We start from the raw sequence: 17,463 nt of genomic DNA on the forward strand, positions 1-17,463 counted from the left end.
GAACTTAGGAGTGAAAACAAAAGGCAACTATCCATTTTCCCCTTTTTCCATTGTCACAGAACTTTTAGCTGGGCTTATGGCCACCCAGAATAAAAATTATTTTCCAGCCTCCCACTGGAGGCTGTAAAGTGATGTGTCATGTGACAGCCTCCAGGAACCCTTGTTAAAAGACAAGGTCTGCCCCCTCTTCCTCATCCTGCCCTGCTGCCTGGAGTGCAGGTGCCCTCACTCGAGGCTGTAGGACCAAGGCCATAACTTAGGGATGGAAAGAGGGTGCTGGAGTGAGCCTGGGTCCCTGGCAACCTTGTGGATCAGAGCTCTCTTATAGCCTGGACCTCAGGCCTCCAGACTTTCGCCTGAGAGATTAAAAACTAGGGTGCAAAAGCTCGGAATGTTTTGGGTTTCTTTGTGCAGCTGAATTGAATCTTACCTGAAACTGAAGGCCATGGTTGAGTATGTTGAGTTCTTACGGTTCTGACAATGGATTTGTCCTGGGCTACCTGAGCTCCGTTTGCTAGATCACCTGTCAGCCTTGGTCAGGGGTGTAAATGGAACCATGATAGTGCTGGGGATGGGCCTGAGGAGTCAGGATACCTAGGTCCTCAGCTGGCTCTGCTGATGCCAGTACGTTTCATGACTTCATGCAAAGAATTCCCTTTCCCCGGGTCTCAGTTTCCTAATCTGGAAAATGAGACGTTTGAATCAGAAAACCTCTAAGGTCCTTTCCAACTGTGATGCTCATAGCTCTGGCTCAGATGGTTGACCTGGATCTCTCTCCCTTCCCAGCTCTGTCCTCTGAACTCCTCATGGCATTTCACTGGTCTTGCCCTTGGACCATGGTCAGGTTTTGCCTTGCATCTCTCTTCTCCTTGAAGTTCTCTGAGGTCAGGCCCTTGGGCTTCTTCCTGTCATACCCTTGTCTAGCTTCTAGAATAGTGCCTTGGGTATAAAGTGTATTCAGTACACCTTTGTCAAATAGACGATCTCACACAGACACAACTGGAATATGATCCCGGATCTTTCGTGCCCTACTCCCCCGGCCCGCCCCCCAGCCCCAGCCCATGCTGGTTCCACTTTGACCCCGTGGAAGTTGGGAGGGAACAGCAGTCCACACCCACCTTCCCATGCTGGAGCTTTGCCTCCCTCAGAGCTGCACTCACACAGGGTTTCCCTGCCCCAACTTGTTGCTAATTTTGGTCTCTGTGGCTTGGTCCTCCTCTGCCACACCTTCCTGTGACGTCCTCAGGCCCCCATCTCCCAGCCAGGGAGCGAAGGAAGGGAGATACCACTGAATGCCCTGGCGGGGGTGGGGAGGGGTTCTTTGCTAAGGTCTTCTACTTCTTTCCTTTCCAGTAGTTTATTCCTCCTCATTCTCATCCCTCCCAGTCAGGAGCTTTGTGAACATCATTCTCCTATCGCAGACACCAAAAAGAGAAGGAACAGAGTGGGTGAGCAACTTCCCCTGGGTTACACAGCGGGAAGGTCTCTGTGGACAATAAGTTTCTTGGTGGCCACCTTCAGCAGAAGATGACAGAAAAGGGTAAGGACCCCAGTCCTGTAATGTTCCCATCCATCTTTGCTCTGTGAATATCATAATCTCTCTCTGTGGCTGGGAAATGCCCACCTTGGTTTGGCAGTAGGGTTTGGATCTTTTTGGGCATCTGAACCTTCCTCCGTGCCCCTTCCCCTCTCTTTCTTACTGCCCACAGCTCATCAGTCTCCACCACAGGGCAATTCCAGTCCCTGCCTCCTGGTCTCTGTTCTCCTCTGAACCGTGCTAGGGGCTGTCACCTACCCGGCGTGACACCATTACCCTGCACAGTTGGTAGCCTCACTATTCTCATTCTAGAGGTGAGGACACTGAAGTTCAGAGACGTCCAGTGACTTGTCCAAGGTGACACCCCGGGTAACGTGTAGGACTGGGCTCTGAAATCATGTCCTTAGCCCCCAAGCCCAGGGCTCTCTCCTTTGCAGCCTACATGGGGTGGGGGTAGCTGTGCTTTCTTCCACTCTCCCAGGGAGTGGCTTTATTGAGAAGAGCACAAGCTCCACAGTCGACATAAATGGAGCACTGACTCTGTACCAGGCTTGGCTTGAACTCCTTCAATCCTCACCACACCCTACGCAGTGGGTACCACTACTCTCTTTGGTTTATAGCCAGGGAAACTGAGGCCCAGAGAGATGAGTGACTGATCCGAGTTAACATATCTAGTGGTTGACAGAAGTGTCAACTTGAACCCAGGACCGACAGCTTCAGTGCTTAAGAATGGTGCTGTCTTTCTGAAAGGAAAAGCACAGGTTTGAGAGAGCCATATAGGTCTGGGTTTGAAGCCCCGCTTTGCCACGTCTAGCTGGTGCCGTCTCTCTCATCTGGGCCCCTAGATATGCAACGGGGGTGCTGCCCTGCAGTGTTGGGTTGTGTGGACACAAGAGAGGCATCTAGAGATAAAGCTCATTATAAAGTTCTGGCCCTGGGCGCAGGGTAGAGGCTCAGTCAACCCGAGTTCCTTTCTTCTCTTTCTAGGCTTCAGCTAAGGTTCTCCGATCTCAGTCCACGAAGGAAGGATTTTAGATTACAGGAAAGAGGGTGTTCTACTGAAGTTGGAGCCGGCTTCTTCCTGGTCCCAGGCAGCTTGCCCTTTTCATCTTCCTGGACCTCGCTCCGAGGGGCTGTGGGAGAGACTGTGCCCTGTGTCTCCCTCTCTGTTTTACAGCCTGAAGTTTAATCTTCTCCCCTCCCTGCCCACCCTGGTGTCCCCTTTCCACCTCCCTAGTACACTGCCCGTGGGTTTCTACCATGGAAAGGCCCTACTGCCTGAACTCTTATCTGCTTCCTGTGGTTAATATTGGGGCAGGTTCTTTGAATGGGAACATCTGTCTGAGTCACTGTGCCCTCCGCAGCTCCCACTGACTCAGCATTGGGCTTCCCTTCCTGTCCCCATCCGCCCCCCCCCCCCCACAGGTGAGCTTCTCCCTGCTCCACTCTGACCACCGGCTCCTCCTTTACCAGCCGCTCAGAGCCTCTGAGAGAGGGCAGGGCTCAATTTCAAGGCTCCACTCCTTTTGAGCACCTGCTCTGAACCTGTGCTAAGCATTTTCTGTGCATTACCTTATTTGACTCTCAAAACATCACTGTGCGGTCACGGTTAGTTACTAACTGTTTCCTCTTGGAGGCTCAGGGAGGTTAAGGAGGTTAATTTACCCCAAATCGCAGAGCTAGGCAGAGCCATGACTCAAACCCATGTCTGGTGGACTCCAGATCCCAGGTTCTTAAACACACTGTCCTGTGCGATATTTGGTCCTGAAGCAGAGGGAAAGACAGACAAGAGTCCTTCTTGCTGGGAGAATTTGAATACCCCATCACACACTCAACTTTGGGGGAAAATTTGGCTCCTGGGCACCCACTTAGAAGTCAAAAGTTGCCCTGGGATTTCCCAGAGACCAAAGAAGGCCACCATGTGTGGGAGGGAGGAAGTGTGAATTTCCAGGGGCCGGAGGGGTTCTCAGTGCTTGGAGTCCAGTGGTGTTGGGCAGTCCAGTGGTGTTTTCCTGTAATCTAAGATCCTTCCTTCGTGGAGGAGTGGTTCTCATCTCCTCGGAGGTCTGGGTTACTTGGACTGGGCTGTTCATTCCCTAGCAGACCTTCACAGAGGGCCCTGTGTGTACTCACACTCTACCACCAAGGCTCTCTGGGTAGTAAAAGAGGCAGAAGTGGCAACAAGTATTGGCATGGCTGGTGACAAGGGCTATGGTGGAAGTAGGCAAAGAAGGAAGGCTTTGAGGAAGGCTCTGAAGAAGGGCAAGGACCCACTCTTCCCAAGGTCTCGTGTAGAGTGATGGAAGGTCAGAGAGTGCTGGGTTCAAATCCAGGCTCTGACGCTTCTGACCTAGGGGATCTCCAGCAGATTTTCTCTGAGCTTCAGTTTTGCCATCATGAAATGGGGATAATCCTGTCTACTTCACTGGAGTGTAGTGCCTGGTAAATAAGGGGAGGTTGTTTTTTTTTTTTTGATTGATTGATTTTGGGCTGCGTTGGGTCTTCATTGCTGCATGCGAGCGGGGGCTACACTTCGTTGTGTTGCATGGGCTTATTGTGGTGGCTTCTCTCGTTGCAGAGCATGGGCTCCAGGCGCATGGGCTTCAGTAGTTGCAGCACGTGGGCTCAGCAGTTTTGGCTCGCAGGCTTTAGAGCGTAGGCTCAGTAGTTGTGGTGCACGGGCTTAGTTACTCCACAGCATGTGGGATCTTCCCGGACCAGGGCTCGAACCCGTGTCCCCTACATTGGCAGATGGATTCTTAACCACTGTGCCACCAGGGGACTCCAATAAGGTGGGTTTTAAAGCCCTGAGAGGTATCAGATACTACTCTCTGTTTCCATTCCCACATTGTCCTGTCATCAAAAAATACTTGCAGGAACAATCTTCCCAGCAGCCATGGTTGCTGTCAAAGTCAATGGCTTGATCCTCAAGTTAGACAGTAACTCTGAGCTCTACTCTTTTGGCCTGATCACAATCTCTTTTAGATAAGAGATTGAGGTGAATTGGGGGTCACTCCCATACTTCTTCTTAAAAACAAAGCAAAAGAAAACAAAACAAGCAAACAAAAAAAAACCCAAAACTAAAAATGGTGTTACAATGTCAATTGATGGGGAATTGGAAACTTTAACTCACAAAGATGCTACTTACCCCTCAAAACTGGGAGGCTTTACAGGCTGGGTTAAGAACACAGATTCGAGACCCAGACTATCTAGGTTTGCTTCTTGGCTCCATGATGTTCAAACTGAATGAACTTGGACACTTTTCTTATAATGCCCAGTATCCTTGCATCGGGCCTTACCTTCCTCAGCTGAGAATGGGGATCCTAAGAGTACTACTAGGGTCTTCCTCCTGGAGAACATGTGAGGCCAATATAAGATAGCATGTGTCAGGAGCTAAGCACAGATCCTGGATTATAGGAAGCTCTCAGAAAACATTAGCCGGTCTGTTACTGCTTGGAAACTGCGGTTTAGCCTTAGAGAGTCGCAGTGCTGGCTGGGACTCTGGGGTTATCTAGAGGCATGGTTTTCACCTGGGGGGCTCCAGGGTGTGTGGACGTGCCCCAGGAGCCCCTCGTCAGATTCCAGAGAGGAGTAGGCAGGCCCACCTATCCTCTGCCTCTGCCCCTGCCCCCATCTGTTTCATAGCTTGGGGTTCCCCGTAAAAGTTGTTTGGATAAAAGTGTGTGTGTGTGTTGACAGGGTTGGGGGTGGGTGGTTCTATTGGTTTTTTTTAGAAGTTTGAAATCTACAGATTTGTGTCAGTGATTTCCAGCTCCCTCTACCCCATGAGGACCTTTGACTATCTCTTCATCATAAACCCCATGGTTTGAAGAGAAACTACATGTATTGAGCAATGACGTGTAAGATTTTTAGCTCTGGTTAAGGTATTTTGGGAAGACCTTTGGCAACACTTACAATTAGGAATCGTCATTGTCTATTTCAGAGTCTGAGAAGAGACTGGGGCCCTAGGCCTGGGACTTGGGTCCCCTCCACTCCTTTTCCTACAGGGGACCACGTCTTCTGAGCACCTTCTATAAGCATCATCTTATTTAACTTTCACAAGCATCCTTTGCTCCGATCTTCATTTTAGACTGAGAGAACAGAGCATGGAGGCATGGGCGGGGGTTTTTGTTGGTGGTATGTATCACTGCCCAGTATCACTCATTTGATAAATGGTTTTCAAAGTCCCAGCCCACTGAAGCTTTATTTATTTTCTGCATGAAAACTAGAGGCTTGTAGGATCTGTCCACTTTTTTCCAAATCGTCCCAACTCTTCTAAACATTTCACTGTTATTTGGAATTCATTAATTGGTTCCCTATGTTAGCAGAGCTATGCGGGAAGGTACAGATGAGAGAACTGTGTTAAGCCACAAGTGGTCTGTGTTTGATTTCATTACTTGCATCTCCTCCACGATTCCACGCTACAGTTTATTCACACATACACATGAGCATACTCCAAGGAATACATTCTCAGAAACAAGGTCCGCAGCAGAACCCCAGACATATACACTCCACAACACGTCTGTTCTTTGAGGCATAAACATGGAAGCGGATGCACACACAGAGACGGTCAGATACTCGGACTCTTATATGTATCCAGATACAAAGAACCATAGCTACACAGCATGCACACACATACACGTACACCCTAATTGAAATGAGTTCTCTCTGAAGCCCGTTTGACCAGATGTCTTTGGAAGGAAGAAGGGATGTAGGATTTACAAAAAGGAAAATTGCAACGATAACAGGGTAAACTTACATGCTCACTAAACTGGCAAAAAAAAAAAAAAGTTGGAGGGGAGTTGAATAATGACATCCAATGCTGAGGACTACTTTTTATAAAACAAGCGTCTTTATACATTGCCACTAACAAAGAAATGGTCGCTTTTTTGGGAAACATCTTTCTTATCGCTCCAGTAGTCAGATGTGTTTATACTCTCTTTTGCTGTAATTCCACTTCTAGGAAGTTAATCTAAAGAAAAACATCAACAAGAAGAAAATTTGACTTATAGAAAAGTAGCCACAACACAGTTACTTAGGAAATAGTGGTAGCCAGATAAATATCTACAATTAAATCCCGTTATCTCAGTTTGAGGCAATCTTTTCCAGCCACATCACAATGACAATTATGAAGAATAGGGAACATCACAGAAAATATTTATGATAAAGTCAGTGAAAAAGAAGAGCACAAAACTGGGAGTTCACTGTGGATGGGATGAGATGAAGATTTGTCTACAAAGAGCTAAACAATGGAAAGTGAGAAACGAACAGCTCTTTGAGAGAGATATGACTATTATTGATTTGGTTTTTTGTTTGTTTACTTTAATGTTGTTATAATAAAGATTTCTGTTCCCAAAGCTATCTGTAATATAAAAAACCCAATGTAAGCCAGACTGACAACTGCAGTAAAGATTTAACCCACTCGCGGATAATGGACCCTTAGCAACTCCTATGTTCGAGGGGCTGTATACACAGACATGTGCATCTCTAAGAATGCCATGTGTACATTGGACTTGGTCAGCCTCCCAGCCTCAACCTACAAGAGTCTTAAATGACAAGCTAAGAATTGTCCATGGTGCTTCACAGGCCTAAGGCTCACCTCTGTTATTCTTCCAAGCCCTAAACTTGAATATTTTCAGGTGATCTATTTAATACAAATATCTGACCTTGCAGCTCTTGATCCTTGGAGATAAGACTCCAGTTGGTGAAAAAAGTTATTCAGTAGGGCCAGAGACCAAGTAAGGTCTAGGCTTTCCATGAACTAGCTCTGTGACCTTTGACCAAACTTGTTAGCATTCACTGAAAATTGACCGCTTTGGGTGCTGTGGTGGATGCCCTACACCAGAGGTCCTCAACCTTCAGGAGCGCCAGAATCACCTGGAGGGGGTTTCTTGTTGATACAGAGGTTACTGGGCCTCACACCCTGTGATAAGACTCAGTAGGACTGGAGTGGGGCCCAGGAATTTGCATTTCATCAAGCTGCCAAGTGACGTTGAAGCTGCTGACCCAGTATGGAGGGCCACTTGCTCTACATAGATTTTGCTCAAAATAACCTTGCAAATGAAGGGTCTTAAATAGCACTCCCATGAACTAAGAGGATAGAGAACTTGAGTGACTTAATCTTCTTAGTAATAAGATTACCTGCTCTTTCAAGAACTGAAATATGGAATTGATGAGACAATCCAGATACTAGTCATTTGCTCTGATGTGAATACCAACACACACGCACGCACACACACATACACACACACACATCTTCCCCTCTATTATGGAGACCCACTGCCAGCCTGCCTTCTTTTTCAATATGAACTATCTCCAGGGGTCAGTTTCCTGTTTGTTTTTTGTTTTGTTTTTCAGTCAATGAGAATGAACTGACTTAGTTGGTCAACTTAGAAACTTAGATGGTCAACTTAGAAACATGCATGGTTTCTGCTGTCACCAGGGATCCTCAGCAAAGTGACAGCATGCACTGCTAGTGACTCTGCAGATGACCCAGGCTTTGTGGTCTCAGGTTTATCAGTGTATCCACTGTGCTGCCTGGGTGAGCTGGGTGCTGGGGGCATGCAGAAGAGCTACTGCTTTGCAGCTGTGTGCCAGCAGTCCATCTCTGTGCATCTCAGCTGTAGTATGAGGAAAATAACACTGACCTTCATCAGGTAGTGGTGAGGGTTCAATGAGCTGGCCGTGTAAAGAGCACAGACTAGTACCCAACAGAGATTTTCCTGGGACTTGATTGAAATGGCTCCAAACTTGACATAAAAGAGTAAAAGGGTGAAAATAGCCAGAACACTTCTGGTTGAAACACAAAAAAACAACAAAAAAAAGAGAGGGGAGCCTTTCTTAACCAGATACCATGGCTCATTACGGTCAATGCAGTGATAAAGTAGGTGACCAATAAAAAGAAAGTCCATAAACAGAACCACGTATGTATGATGTTATGGTATGTGATATGGCTTGTATGTCACATCAATTCAAAAATTAGGCCTGGAAAAATGGCAGTCCATATGGAAGAAAAGATTAAATTGGATCCTTACGTTACACCATATGCAAAAATCAACTGCAGATGGTTAAATGTTAAAAATACGCCCCTGGGGCTTCCCTGGTGGCACAGTGGTTGAGAGTCAGCCTGCTAATGCAGGGGACACGGGTTCGATCCCTGGTCTGGGAGGATCCCACGTGCCGCGGAGCAACTAGGCCCGTGAGCCACAACTACTGAGCCTGCGCGTCTGGAGCCTGTGCTCCGCAACAAGAGAGGCTGCGACAGTGAGAGGCCCGCGCACTGCGGTGAAGATGGCCCCTGCTTGCCTCAACTAGAGAAAGCCCTCACACAGAAACGAAGACCCAACACAGCCAAAATAAATAAATTAATTAATAAACTCCTACCCCCAACATCTTCTTAAAAAAAAAATACGCCCCTGAAAATTTTAATAGAAAACTTTAATAGAAATATCTTTTGAACTTTGGGGAAGGGAAAGATTTCTTAAACAAGATACAAAAATGTTGACTCTAAAAGAAAAGAATGATACATTTTCTGTATTACAATTAAGAGTTTTCTTTCTTAAAAAGACAACTTGAAAATAAGCTACAGGTACTTCCCTGGTGGTTCAGTGGTTAAGACTCCACGCTCCCAGTGCAGCAGGCCTGGGTTCGATCCCTGGTCAGGGAACTAGATCCTGCATGCTGCAACTAAGACCGGTGCAGCCAAATAAAGAAAGAAAGAAAGAAAAAAGAAAGAAAATCAGCTACAAATCGTAGACTATATGGCAATCCACATCTTAACAAAGGATTATATAAGAATGTATCAAGAGCTCCTTGATATCTGTGAGAGACTCTATTCTTGTTTAAAATGATTCAGAATGTATTGCCCTACATCACTGGCTTTGTGCTTGGCCATGTAACTTCCTTGAGCCAACAGAATGTGAGCAGATAGGACATGTGTCATAGCTTAGCAGAAGCTTTAAAAGCATTGCAAGTTTATTTTTCCTGGATCCTCTGCCAGGAGAATGACATATCCTAAACAAGAGCTGTTCCTTTAGCCTGAGCCCAGGAGTGGGAAGACATGGGGCAAGGACCTGACCCACAGGTTGGAACAGAGATGCAACTGACCTGCAGACTTGAGAGCAAAAAGGAATGTTTCTTGTTATAAGCCACCGATTTGGGGAATGAGTTGGGGGGGTTGTTATGGTAGTGAAAGCTGACCAATATGGAAACTAGTACCTAGCAGTGGGGTGCTGTGCTACCCAAAGAATAAAATGTGTGGTTTTGGCTTTGGGGCTGAGTGGCAGGCAGGGAAGTAACTACTATAGGGGGCTGGAAAACCAGCAAGCTATGTAATGTAATAGTTAAACATTTGGAAAAACTGTCACATGTGATCATTCGGAAGGGCTCCCTTCCCCTACACTGCTCCGCTGGGAACCCACAGAAGGAGAGCTTCCCAAACCTCCAAAGGCCAAAGCCTTCCTGGCTTGATCTGTCATAGCATGTGTCCTCTTAAAACACTTACAGCCCCTTAGCTGTGTGTCACTAAATGTCCATGTCAAGGTCAATACTGTCCCATGTGGTCCACCTCTTCCCTGGGGGTCCATACTCACCCTCCAGGAGCTTGGGCACAAAGTGGGCGGCTGCCTTGGTCTTCTTGACTCGATTTCCCTTCATGACTCGGACCTCCTTGTCCAGGCCCATGTACCAGGCCCGGCCAGAACGACGCTGGCGATAGAGAGCAGAGGCGTACAGGACATAGTAATTCTCAAAGACGCACTCCTTAAAGCGTCACTCAGCTGTGAAATGTGGCTGAGGAGACAAAGACCCAGAAAGGCACACACAGACAGAAACACAAAAAGACACATCACTGAACAGAAGGGAGCCCTGGGAAGAACAAGGCAGGATATAATCCATATGTTTGAGACTGGCAGAGCCAACTTCTGAGTCCACACAGGAACTGGGAGAAAGGGAGGATGAGGAAGAGTCTGGTGGCCCCCCGAGGGCCGGGAACTAGACTTCTGGGGGCCTGGGATAAGAAGATAACTTCTCTCTGCTCTACTCCCAACCTCTCACCATCCAGGGCACCTGGAGGGAATTTCTGCTTGGAGGAGTTCCTGAATCCTTCCCCAGCATCCTGAATGACTCTGGGGAAGTGAGTAATAATGAGGTCTAGAGGAGGTTGGAGAAGACACAGGGGTCCTAAAAGGTTGAAAGAGTTGGACATTCAAAGAGCCTGGGGGTATTTAGGAGGCTATTGGAGGAGAAGGGATTGGAGGGAGGCTACAGGAGGTGCTTGGGAGCGGGCAGTGAGGACAGGGTGTCGGCAAGAGCTGGAGGGAGAGGAATCCCTGAGTTGCAAAATATCTGTAGGTGGGAAGGCTGTAGCTAGGGGAGTCCCCTGACTCCAGGCCACTCTGCCCCCTTGTCTCACCGAGCTGTAGAGCAGCCCCTCAGCGTTCATGGCCACGTAGTGACCCAGCTTGGCACTCTGGATGGTGACTACACAGAGCCCCACAGGGATCAGGTTGAAGTGGGCTGGGGGTGGAGAGAAGGGGTATCGGTACCCCAAGCCTCCAATCCCCATCTGAGCCCCCCCTCAATTATGGTCCTAGTTCTACTTCTTCCTTTGCGGGGTCAAAGAGCCAGACTGAAAACAACAGAACCTGAAGCCACAATAGGACGGTCATCTCCTATGCCTGCGCTCCCCCTTCCCACCCAGTAGCTGGATTCCCCTCTCACTGAAAGAGCTGGTGTCCTCTGGGGTGCCCTGGATGCTCCCATCGGGATTCGCCTGGAGGTAAAAACCCTGGCGGCAGAACAGTTTGGTGACGATGCCTTTGAGCTGAGGCTCTGAAGAGAGAGACATTCATCTTGGAACATGACATCTCTGTTCCCAGAAACATTGCTACACTTGGCGGGATCAGAGGAGAGAAAGAAAGGAGGATGGAGGGAAGGAAGAGGGTCCCAGGGCCCCAGCTCCCTGACCCTCTAAGCAAGCTCTCTCCCACCTCTCTTTGACTCCAGAGGAAGCTGGGGTGTGGGTCCCTTCTGCTTCCTCTAACCAGCTTTCAGTTTAATTGATTGAAATTTATTTAAAGGCTTAATTCCTACTCTACAGCTCAACCAGAATGGGGGGAGGGGAGAAGAAGGAAGAGGAAAGGGAGAGATATATGGAAACGCAGAGGACAGAGGGAGACAGGCAGAGCTGCTGAAAGGGCAGTGTGTTTGCGAATGTGGGGGGCATTAAGGTGACCCCAGGGTAGGGTCGCACCCTCAGGAGTGGGGGTGGGACTGGACCTGACGCTGACTCAGCACCTGCTGCTGCAGCTGCCACTCGCTTCGCGCGGGCCTCGCCTTGGCCCACCGCCAGCCTGTCTGACACTGACCCATCTGTCTGTCTGTCTGTCTGTCTGCTGGCTCGCGGGGGCCCAGCCCTCCCTGAGGCTCAGCCTCTCCCCTTCAGCCAGGTAACCCGCCTGGGATGGGGGATATTCGTAACTAAACCAAGGAAATGGGGGAGGGGGCCAGGGAGCTGGTAAGGCAGGCTGACTCACGTGGGGCTGGGTCCCACACAAAGGGTGGGCTGCTGACCTACCACTGCGGAGGGCCGGCGGCGGGGGGAGGAGGACGCCAGCGGCGGGGTGGGAGGGTCTCCACCTAGGGGAGCTGAGAGCGGACGGGAGCGAGGCCAGAGGGACTTCCCGCCTGTCGCACCGGGACGGGGACCACAGGCTAACCTTCACAACTCTCTTTGCCTGGCGCTTGCGGCCGAGTTCCCGGTACCCCCTCGTAGGTGGTACGACCGCCAGTCTCCGTGCGGGTATCCAGCCGTGTAGTGTGTCTGAGTTCCTCGCGGCAGAGGGTCTCCTGAGCCCGTGGGGCCCGATTTCTGAGCCGCGTAGGCGGTCGTGGGGGAGTGCCCAGCTCCCTTCTTGAAGTGCACGTCATGGGAGGAGGGGGCACAGAGGGGCGGACTCGCGAGGTAGCTGCAAGGACACCCGGGGGAGAGCTGGGGAGATTGGTACCGAGCCAGGCAAGCTCGGGGAGGAGGAACGGAGCCAAGGCTCAGAGGAGCGGGAGAACCGGGGCGGGGGCGGGGCTTCCGGAGCCGCAGAAACCCTCGGGGTAACCCAGGCTTCCGGAACCCCCAGGCCCCTCCGCTCGGCATTGAAAGAATCTCTCATTGAGAGAGGGGGCACGTAGTCAGAGGATGGTGGGGGTGGGGACTCCTGTGTTGGGAGGGGGGGGGGCGAGCGGGAGCTTCCAGGCTTCGGGGCACCAGGCTTAGCCCCTCAAGCCTTCCCCTTGCCCTCAAAAGCGAGGAGACTCGGGGTTATGGACGCGAGACAACGGAAACTGAGGCATCGTCTGGCCGAGGGTTTGTGGTCCAGGCCCACCCCCTTTCACTTTCGGGCAGTCCCCGTCAGTCGGGCCCCACTCTACCAAGTCCCTGGCCTCAACCTCCCAGGCAGAGAGACCCCGGCCCGGAGACCCCACCCCAGCCACTCACCCGGGCAGCGGTCCGGTCGCGCGCGCCGACCCCCCCCGCACAGTCGCACCTTGGACAGCAGGATGAGGAGCTGCTTCTGGCAAAGGGACTTGGTGCCGCGGGGACACACGCGCCGCTGCGCCGACACGGGCCGGCTGCCCCCGGGCTCGTGGACCTCCCGCTTCTGCCGGATCAGGCTGCTGGCCAGTGCCGCCATGGCGCCCCGGGAGGAGACACCCCAAAACCGGCAGGCTCCCGGAGCGCGCTGGGCCACCCCGGAGAAGCCCGCTAGCTCACCAGGACATGCTCTTGACTCTGCGGTCCGACTCGCCGCCTCACCCACGGGACCTGAGGATAAGCCCTAGACGACCCCCACCCCAGGCACCAGCTCCCACCCTTGGGCCTCTTGCTAGCTTCGCCAGACCCAGCAGCCTATGTACCTCTCAGTTGACCCCACCCTCGACCTTTGCCCCCCACAGAAAACTCCCCCTTCTCTGATCTCCAGTGTCCCTGTCCCCCACTAACACTATCCCAAAGCCAAGACCCTCAAATTTTCCAGGATGTGGTTCCACTATCCCCAGGCACCTTTCCACCCTATTTCCGGGCCGTGCACTCCTGCCAAAGCCACTCTTGTAATTTTAAGGGTGTGGGTCCTTAGCTTTGGGGATATTAGCTCACCCCACCCCTGCTGGGGTGCTGCCAGTGTCTAGGAAGAACCCAACCTTGGTGTCTTTTCTTTTGCCACCCTCTAATTGAAGAATCCCCCACTTTTTTCACTGAAATCCCCAAAAAAGTATGCCTTGAAATATCCAGACTGTCGCCAATCAGCAAGAAGAGGTTCCCAGACCCTGTCTCTGGACGATACCGCTTTTTACCAAGTCACCCCCATTTCTAGTGGCACAGCATTCCAGCTGCTGAGCCCCTTTCCTCACCTTGTTACCATCCACTCCTTTTGAAGTCACCTCCAAATCCGCCCTTCCTAGTGGTTACACCAGGTGGTTGTCTGGAGGGCCCTGTGTCACCTCGGAATAAGGAGCATAGGTTTTTGGCTTTTTTCTTTTTTTCTGGCAGCCCCTAATTTCCTCGGGGACAGCTGGTGCTGTTTAGATCCCACGCCCTCCAATCCAACCAGCCCCCCGAGAGAGGAGTGCACCCACGTTGTCACGGGTCCCCAAATGTGAACAGACCCGCTATAAGTCAGAGCGCATCAGAGCTTTCTGCGACAGGGCTTCCTTGTCCTCCCTGGGACTGCCTATAGCGCCCCCTCTTCCTTCCCCGACGCCCCTCAACCTGTCCTCTTGTCGATCCGGGGACGGCTGGCGCTGGCTCCGGTTCCAGGCTCCTCCCTCCCTGTACCCCACAAGCGGAGCTTCCCCCCACGCCCGGCTAGACGTCCCGGACCCCAGGAAGGAGTGAGAGTGTCTCCGCAGAGAGCCCTGGTCTGGCGAAGTGAGCACTGGGCCTGGCGGCTGGACCAAGCGGAGCGGCGGCAGCGGTAGCGGCTGTGGGAAGCTGAGGCGGCGGCAGCGACAGCGGCTTCCCCTCCCCCGAGAGCCGGTCCGGGGGCGGGGCAGGAGGCGGAGACGCCGGGAAAGAGGGGGAGGTGAAGCTGGGCGGGCGGAACCCCGGGGTTCCTTGGAGGCAGGGAGTGGCGACGGTCTTAGAGACAGGCGGAGCCGAGGCAAGGCCGCATGTCTCGCATGTCTCCGGGTTCAGAGGAGGAGGGACAAGGAGGCGACTTCACTGAATGGAACTCTGGATGGGGGGAGAGGTTGGGCTTAGATAGATGGAATGGCGGATGCCCCGAGAATGGAGAAAGGGACTCTACTGCCCGGGATGGAGGACAGAACTGGATGAGGAAGGTGGGGGGAATAACTGAAGAGATAGCGGTGGTGGTGAGGTCTAGCCTGGGGTGAAATCCGGCCTCCTTAATGTCTCTGCTTTTGTGTGAGACAAATTGGTCAGTCCCTGGTCTCCATACCTTTCTCCTTTACACGTTCTTTCAGCAAATATATTACCCCCATCCCTATTGACTCCTAAGAGAAAAGACCATAAGAACAGGCGGGAGATGGATGCCAGAGGCTGCACCGGAGTGGGAGGGGTGCTGGCCACAGATTTGGAAAGTGGAGAGGCCAGAATGGAACGACCTGTGCCAGGGATGGGGCGGGAGGAGGGTGGGAGGAAGCGGAAGAACCGGCGAGGAGGCCTTCTAGAACGGGCTCTTCAGGCCCAAAGGGCTCAGCCTGTCTCCCAGAGCAGTCCCCTCCACAACCCGCTGGCCAACAGACGCACATTCCAGGTTAGTAGGAACAGCGCCTTTAATGGGCCCCGCCTCCCACGCCGGCTAAGCCGCCCCCCTTGCGTGCAGCCTTGGCCTCTTCCACAGCGGCGCGCAGGGCGCGGGCAGGGTCCCTGCGAAGCAGGGCCAACGCCCCGAGCAGCGAAGCGGCGCCGTACCCCGCACGGAGCTTCTGGCCACTCAGAAAATAGTGGGGCAGCGTCCCGGCCTCGAGCACCCGGCCCAGCTCATCCAGCAGCCCGAGGCAGCAGGCGCCCGCGTTCTCGGCTCGCGCCAGAGAGGGCGCGGGCAGCCGCTCACACGCCCAGTAGAGCAACGTCCGCAGGAGGTAGGGCGCCGCGACCCTAGTCCTGGCCACCAGAGGGCGCAGCAGCGCCTGAGCCGCCGCGTGCGCTTGCAGCAGGGGAACGGATATGCGCGTCTTGAGCGCCAGCTCTTGGCGGGCGAAGCAGAGCTGCCAGCCGGAGGCGTCCGGCCGCTCTGTGCCGCCGCCGCCGCCGGGCACCAGGTAGAAGGAAGACGACTCCGAGGCCAGCGGGCCGGCCCACGAGTGGCTCCGAGGCCCCTGGGGCCAGCCGGCCACAGACACCACGGGGATCAAGTCGAAAAGCAGGAGGCGGCGCGGGGGCCCGGTCGTAGCCAGGAGGATGGTGGTGAGCCCCGCGTGGCGGGCTGCGTGGACCAAGCGCGGGGCACCCGGAACCGGAAACGGGGACTCAGTGACCGCAGCCAGCGAAACAGAGAACCAGGCAGCCACCTGGGCGGGGCACAATGTGGGCCATGCCTCCGGAGCCGCCAACGGCTGTGGCACTGGGCTAACGTCGGTTGCTTTGGTGACGTCACCATTCGTTTTTTTCAGTGGTGGGGGAAAGCCAACGTCGGTTACGTCTTGTTGAGGCAACTCTGGCACTGAAACATTACTAGGTGAGTTTTCCAAAGACTCGTGTGCCTCAGGCTCAGTGACGTGTAGCTGGTCCACGGAGATTTGCGGATCCTTGGGAGTTTCTTTGCTTTGGGCTGGGTGGATCGAATCACGTCCTCCTGGGAGTGGGGGTCCTAGGCAATCCTGCCATGCCTCCCGGACCGAGGTTCCGCGTACCTGCTCTGGGAGGAAGAGCCATGTGTAACACGATCCCACGTCCGGTTGCAGCTCCTGCCCAGTGCCATCTAGCGAAAGCACGGGCACCAGGAGTGTGAAGCCGGCGTCGTAGTGAGGTCCCTGAGCGTAGGGACCTAGAGGCGCAGGCCCCAGATCCAGGGAGCCCTCGCGAATCCCGCAACGAAGCAGCAGGAGCTCTGCCTGAGGAGGAAAGCGAGGGTCCCGGCGGTGAACGAGACCTAAGGAAAGAGAAGGGATCGTAAAGTCGTGATCCAGAGCCGGGGCGGGGTGAGGCGGAGCTGAGAGCTGCAAGTTCCCGAAGGCTGGGAGGGTTACTTAGCAAGCAAAGAGAAAACAAAGTCCTTGGCCTGGAGGAGATCTGGTCCTGGCTTGGGACCTTCACTCCAGCTTGCCTGCACACCCAGCTCCTGGATCAGCTGGGTTAGTTCTTGCAGCTGCGCCCCAGAGCAGAAGTCGATGTCCGTGAGCGGCCGGGCTGGGGCTGGGGGCGGTGGGCCCCACCAGGGAGCACTCCCCCAGACCGCGGAAGCCATATGGCTCTGTCGTTTGGGGGCTAGGGAATACACAAACGGGAGGAAGCCCAGACGGGCCTTACCTTTTGCTGCGGAAAACTGGCCCCCGTTCTTGGCTCTTCCAGAGGCCAAGAGGGTTCCCAAGACACGGTCCGCCAATGGGTCTGCAGACGAAGGGCCCTAAATTTAGTCTTGAAAGAGAACAAATAAATACCTCTTCCGTCCTTGCCCTTTTCTCATATGCTGGTCCCCGCCCCCATGGAACGGTTCACCTGACTCAGCAGGTAGAAAGTAGCTGTTTGGCCCCTCCTAAGGAATGCAATAGCCTCCTTCGCTGCCCCTTGTCTACGTCCCCTTACCTCTTTTTCAGAAGAGGCTAGTGGTTTGCAGCTTCCCTCTTAGGGTTAGCTACAAAGGCTGGGAAGAGAATGGATAGGAACATTCAACAGGTAACTTCTTCCTGCTGCCTGTAAGGCCACGCCCTTAAATTATAACCACGCCCCTTTCTGGAGACTGTCGGGGTGG

The 17,463-nt window shown here is 52.8% G+C and overlaps 3 protein-coding genes across 8 annotated transcripts in view; 1 reads left to right on the forward strand and 2 right to left on the reverse strand.

The window, feature by feature from the left end:
* The window catches only part of LOC137212306 (AP-2 complex subunit beta-like), a 180,041-nt gene extending 173,147 nt beyond the window's left edge, over nucleotides 1–6,894 (forward strand). Inside the window, 1 exon segment of the mRNA XM_067715543.1 lies at nucleotides 5,481–6,894. Within this exon segment, the coding sequence (XP_067571644.1) occupies nucleotides 5,481–5,487 (7 nt within the window). The 3' untranslated portion in view covers nucleotides 5,488–6,894.
* LOC137212307 (fibroblast growth factor 11-like) lies at nucleotides 6,371–15,205 on the reverse strand. Of its 6 annotated transcripts, XM_067715545.1 has the most exons (8): nucleotides 13,940–15,204; nucleotides 13,029–13,272; nucleotides 12,256–12,504; nucleotides 11,258–11,368; nucleotides 10,950–11,053; nucleotides 10,129–10,243; nucleotides 8,185–9,223; nucleotides 6,371–6,509 (listed from the first exon to the last, which is right to left on the reverse strand). In XM_067715545.1, the coding sequence occupies exons 2-7, from the start codon at nucleotides 13,222–13,224 to the stop codon at nucleotides 9,204–9,206; spliced, it is 795 nt and encodes a 264-aa protein (XP_067571646.1). In that variant the 5' UTR covers nucleotides 13,225–13,272; nucleotides 13,940–15,204; the 3' UTR covers nucleotides 6,371–6,509; nucleotides 8,185–9,203. The 6 variants fall into 6 exon arrangements, with proteins under 6 accessions (XP_067571646.1, XP_067571649.1, XP_067571648.1 ...); XM_067715548.1 differs by lacking the exon at nucleotides 11,258–11,368 and having other exon boundaries at nucleotides 13,940–15,202; XM_067715547.1 differs by lacking the exon at nucleotides 10,950–11,053 and having other exon boundaries at nucleotides 13,940–15,202.
* Nucleotides 15,206–15,268: 63 nt separating this feature from the next.
* Nucleotides 15,269–17,013, reverse strand: LOC137212310 (transmembrane protein 102-like). The gene is made up of 2 exons (XM_067715550.1): nucleotides 16,750–17,013; nucleotides 15,269–16,648 (listed from the first exon to the last, which is right to left on the reverse strand). The coding sequence occupies exons 1-2, from the start codon at nucleotides 16,957–16,959 to the stop codon at nucleotides 15,326–15,328; spliced, it is 1,533 nt and encodes a 510-aa protein (XP_067571651.1). The 5' UTR covers nucleotides 16,960–17,013; the 3' UTR covers nucleotides 15,269–15,325.
* Between the last annotated feature and the right edge of the window lie 450 nt (nucleotides 17,014–17,463).

Source organism: Pseudorca crassidens, chromosome 19 (genome assembly GCF_039906515.1).
Source record: "Pseudorca crassidens isolate mPseCra1 chromosome 19, mPseCra1.hap1, whole genome shotgun sequence".
Taxonomy (NCBI): Eukaryota; Metazoa; Chordata; class Mammalia; order Artiodactyla; family Delphinidae; genus Pseudorca; species Pseudorca crassidens.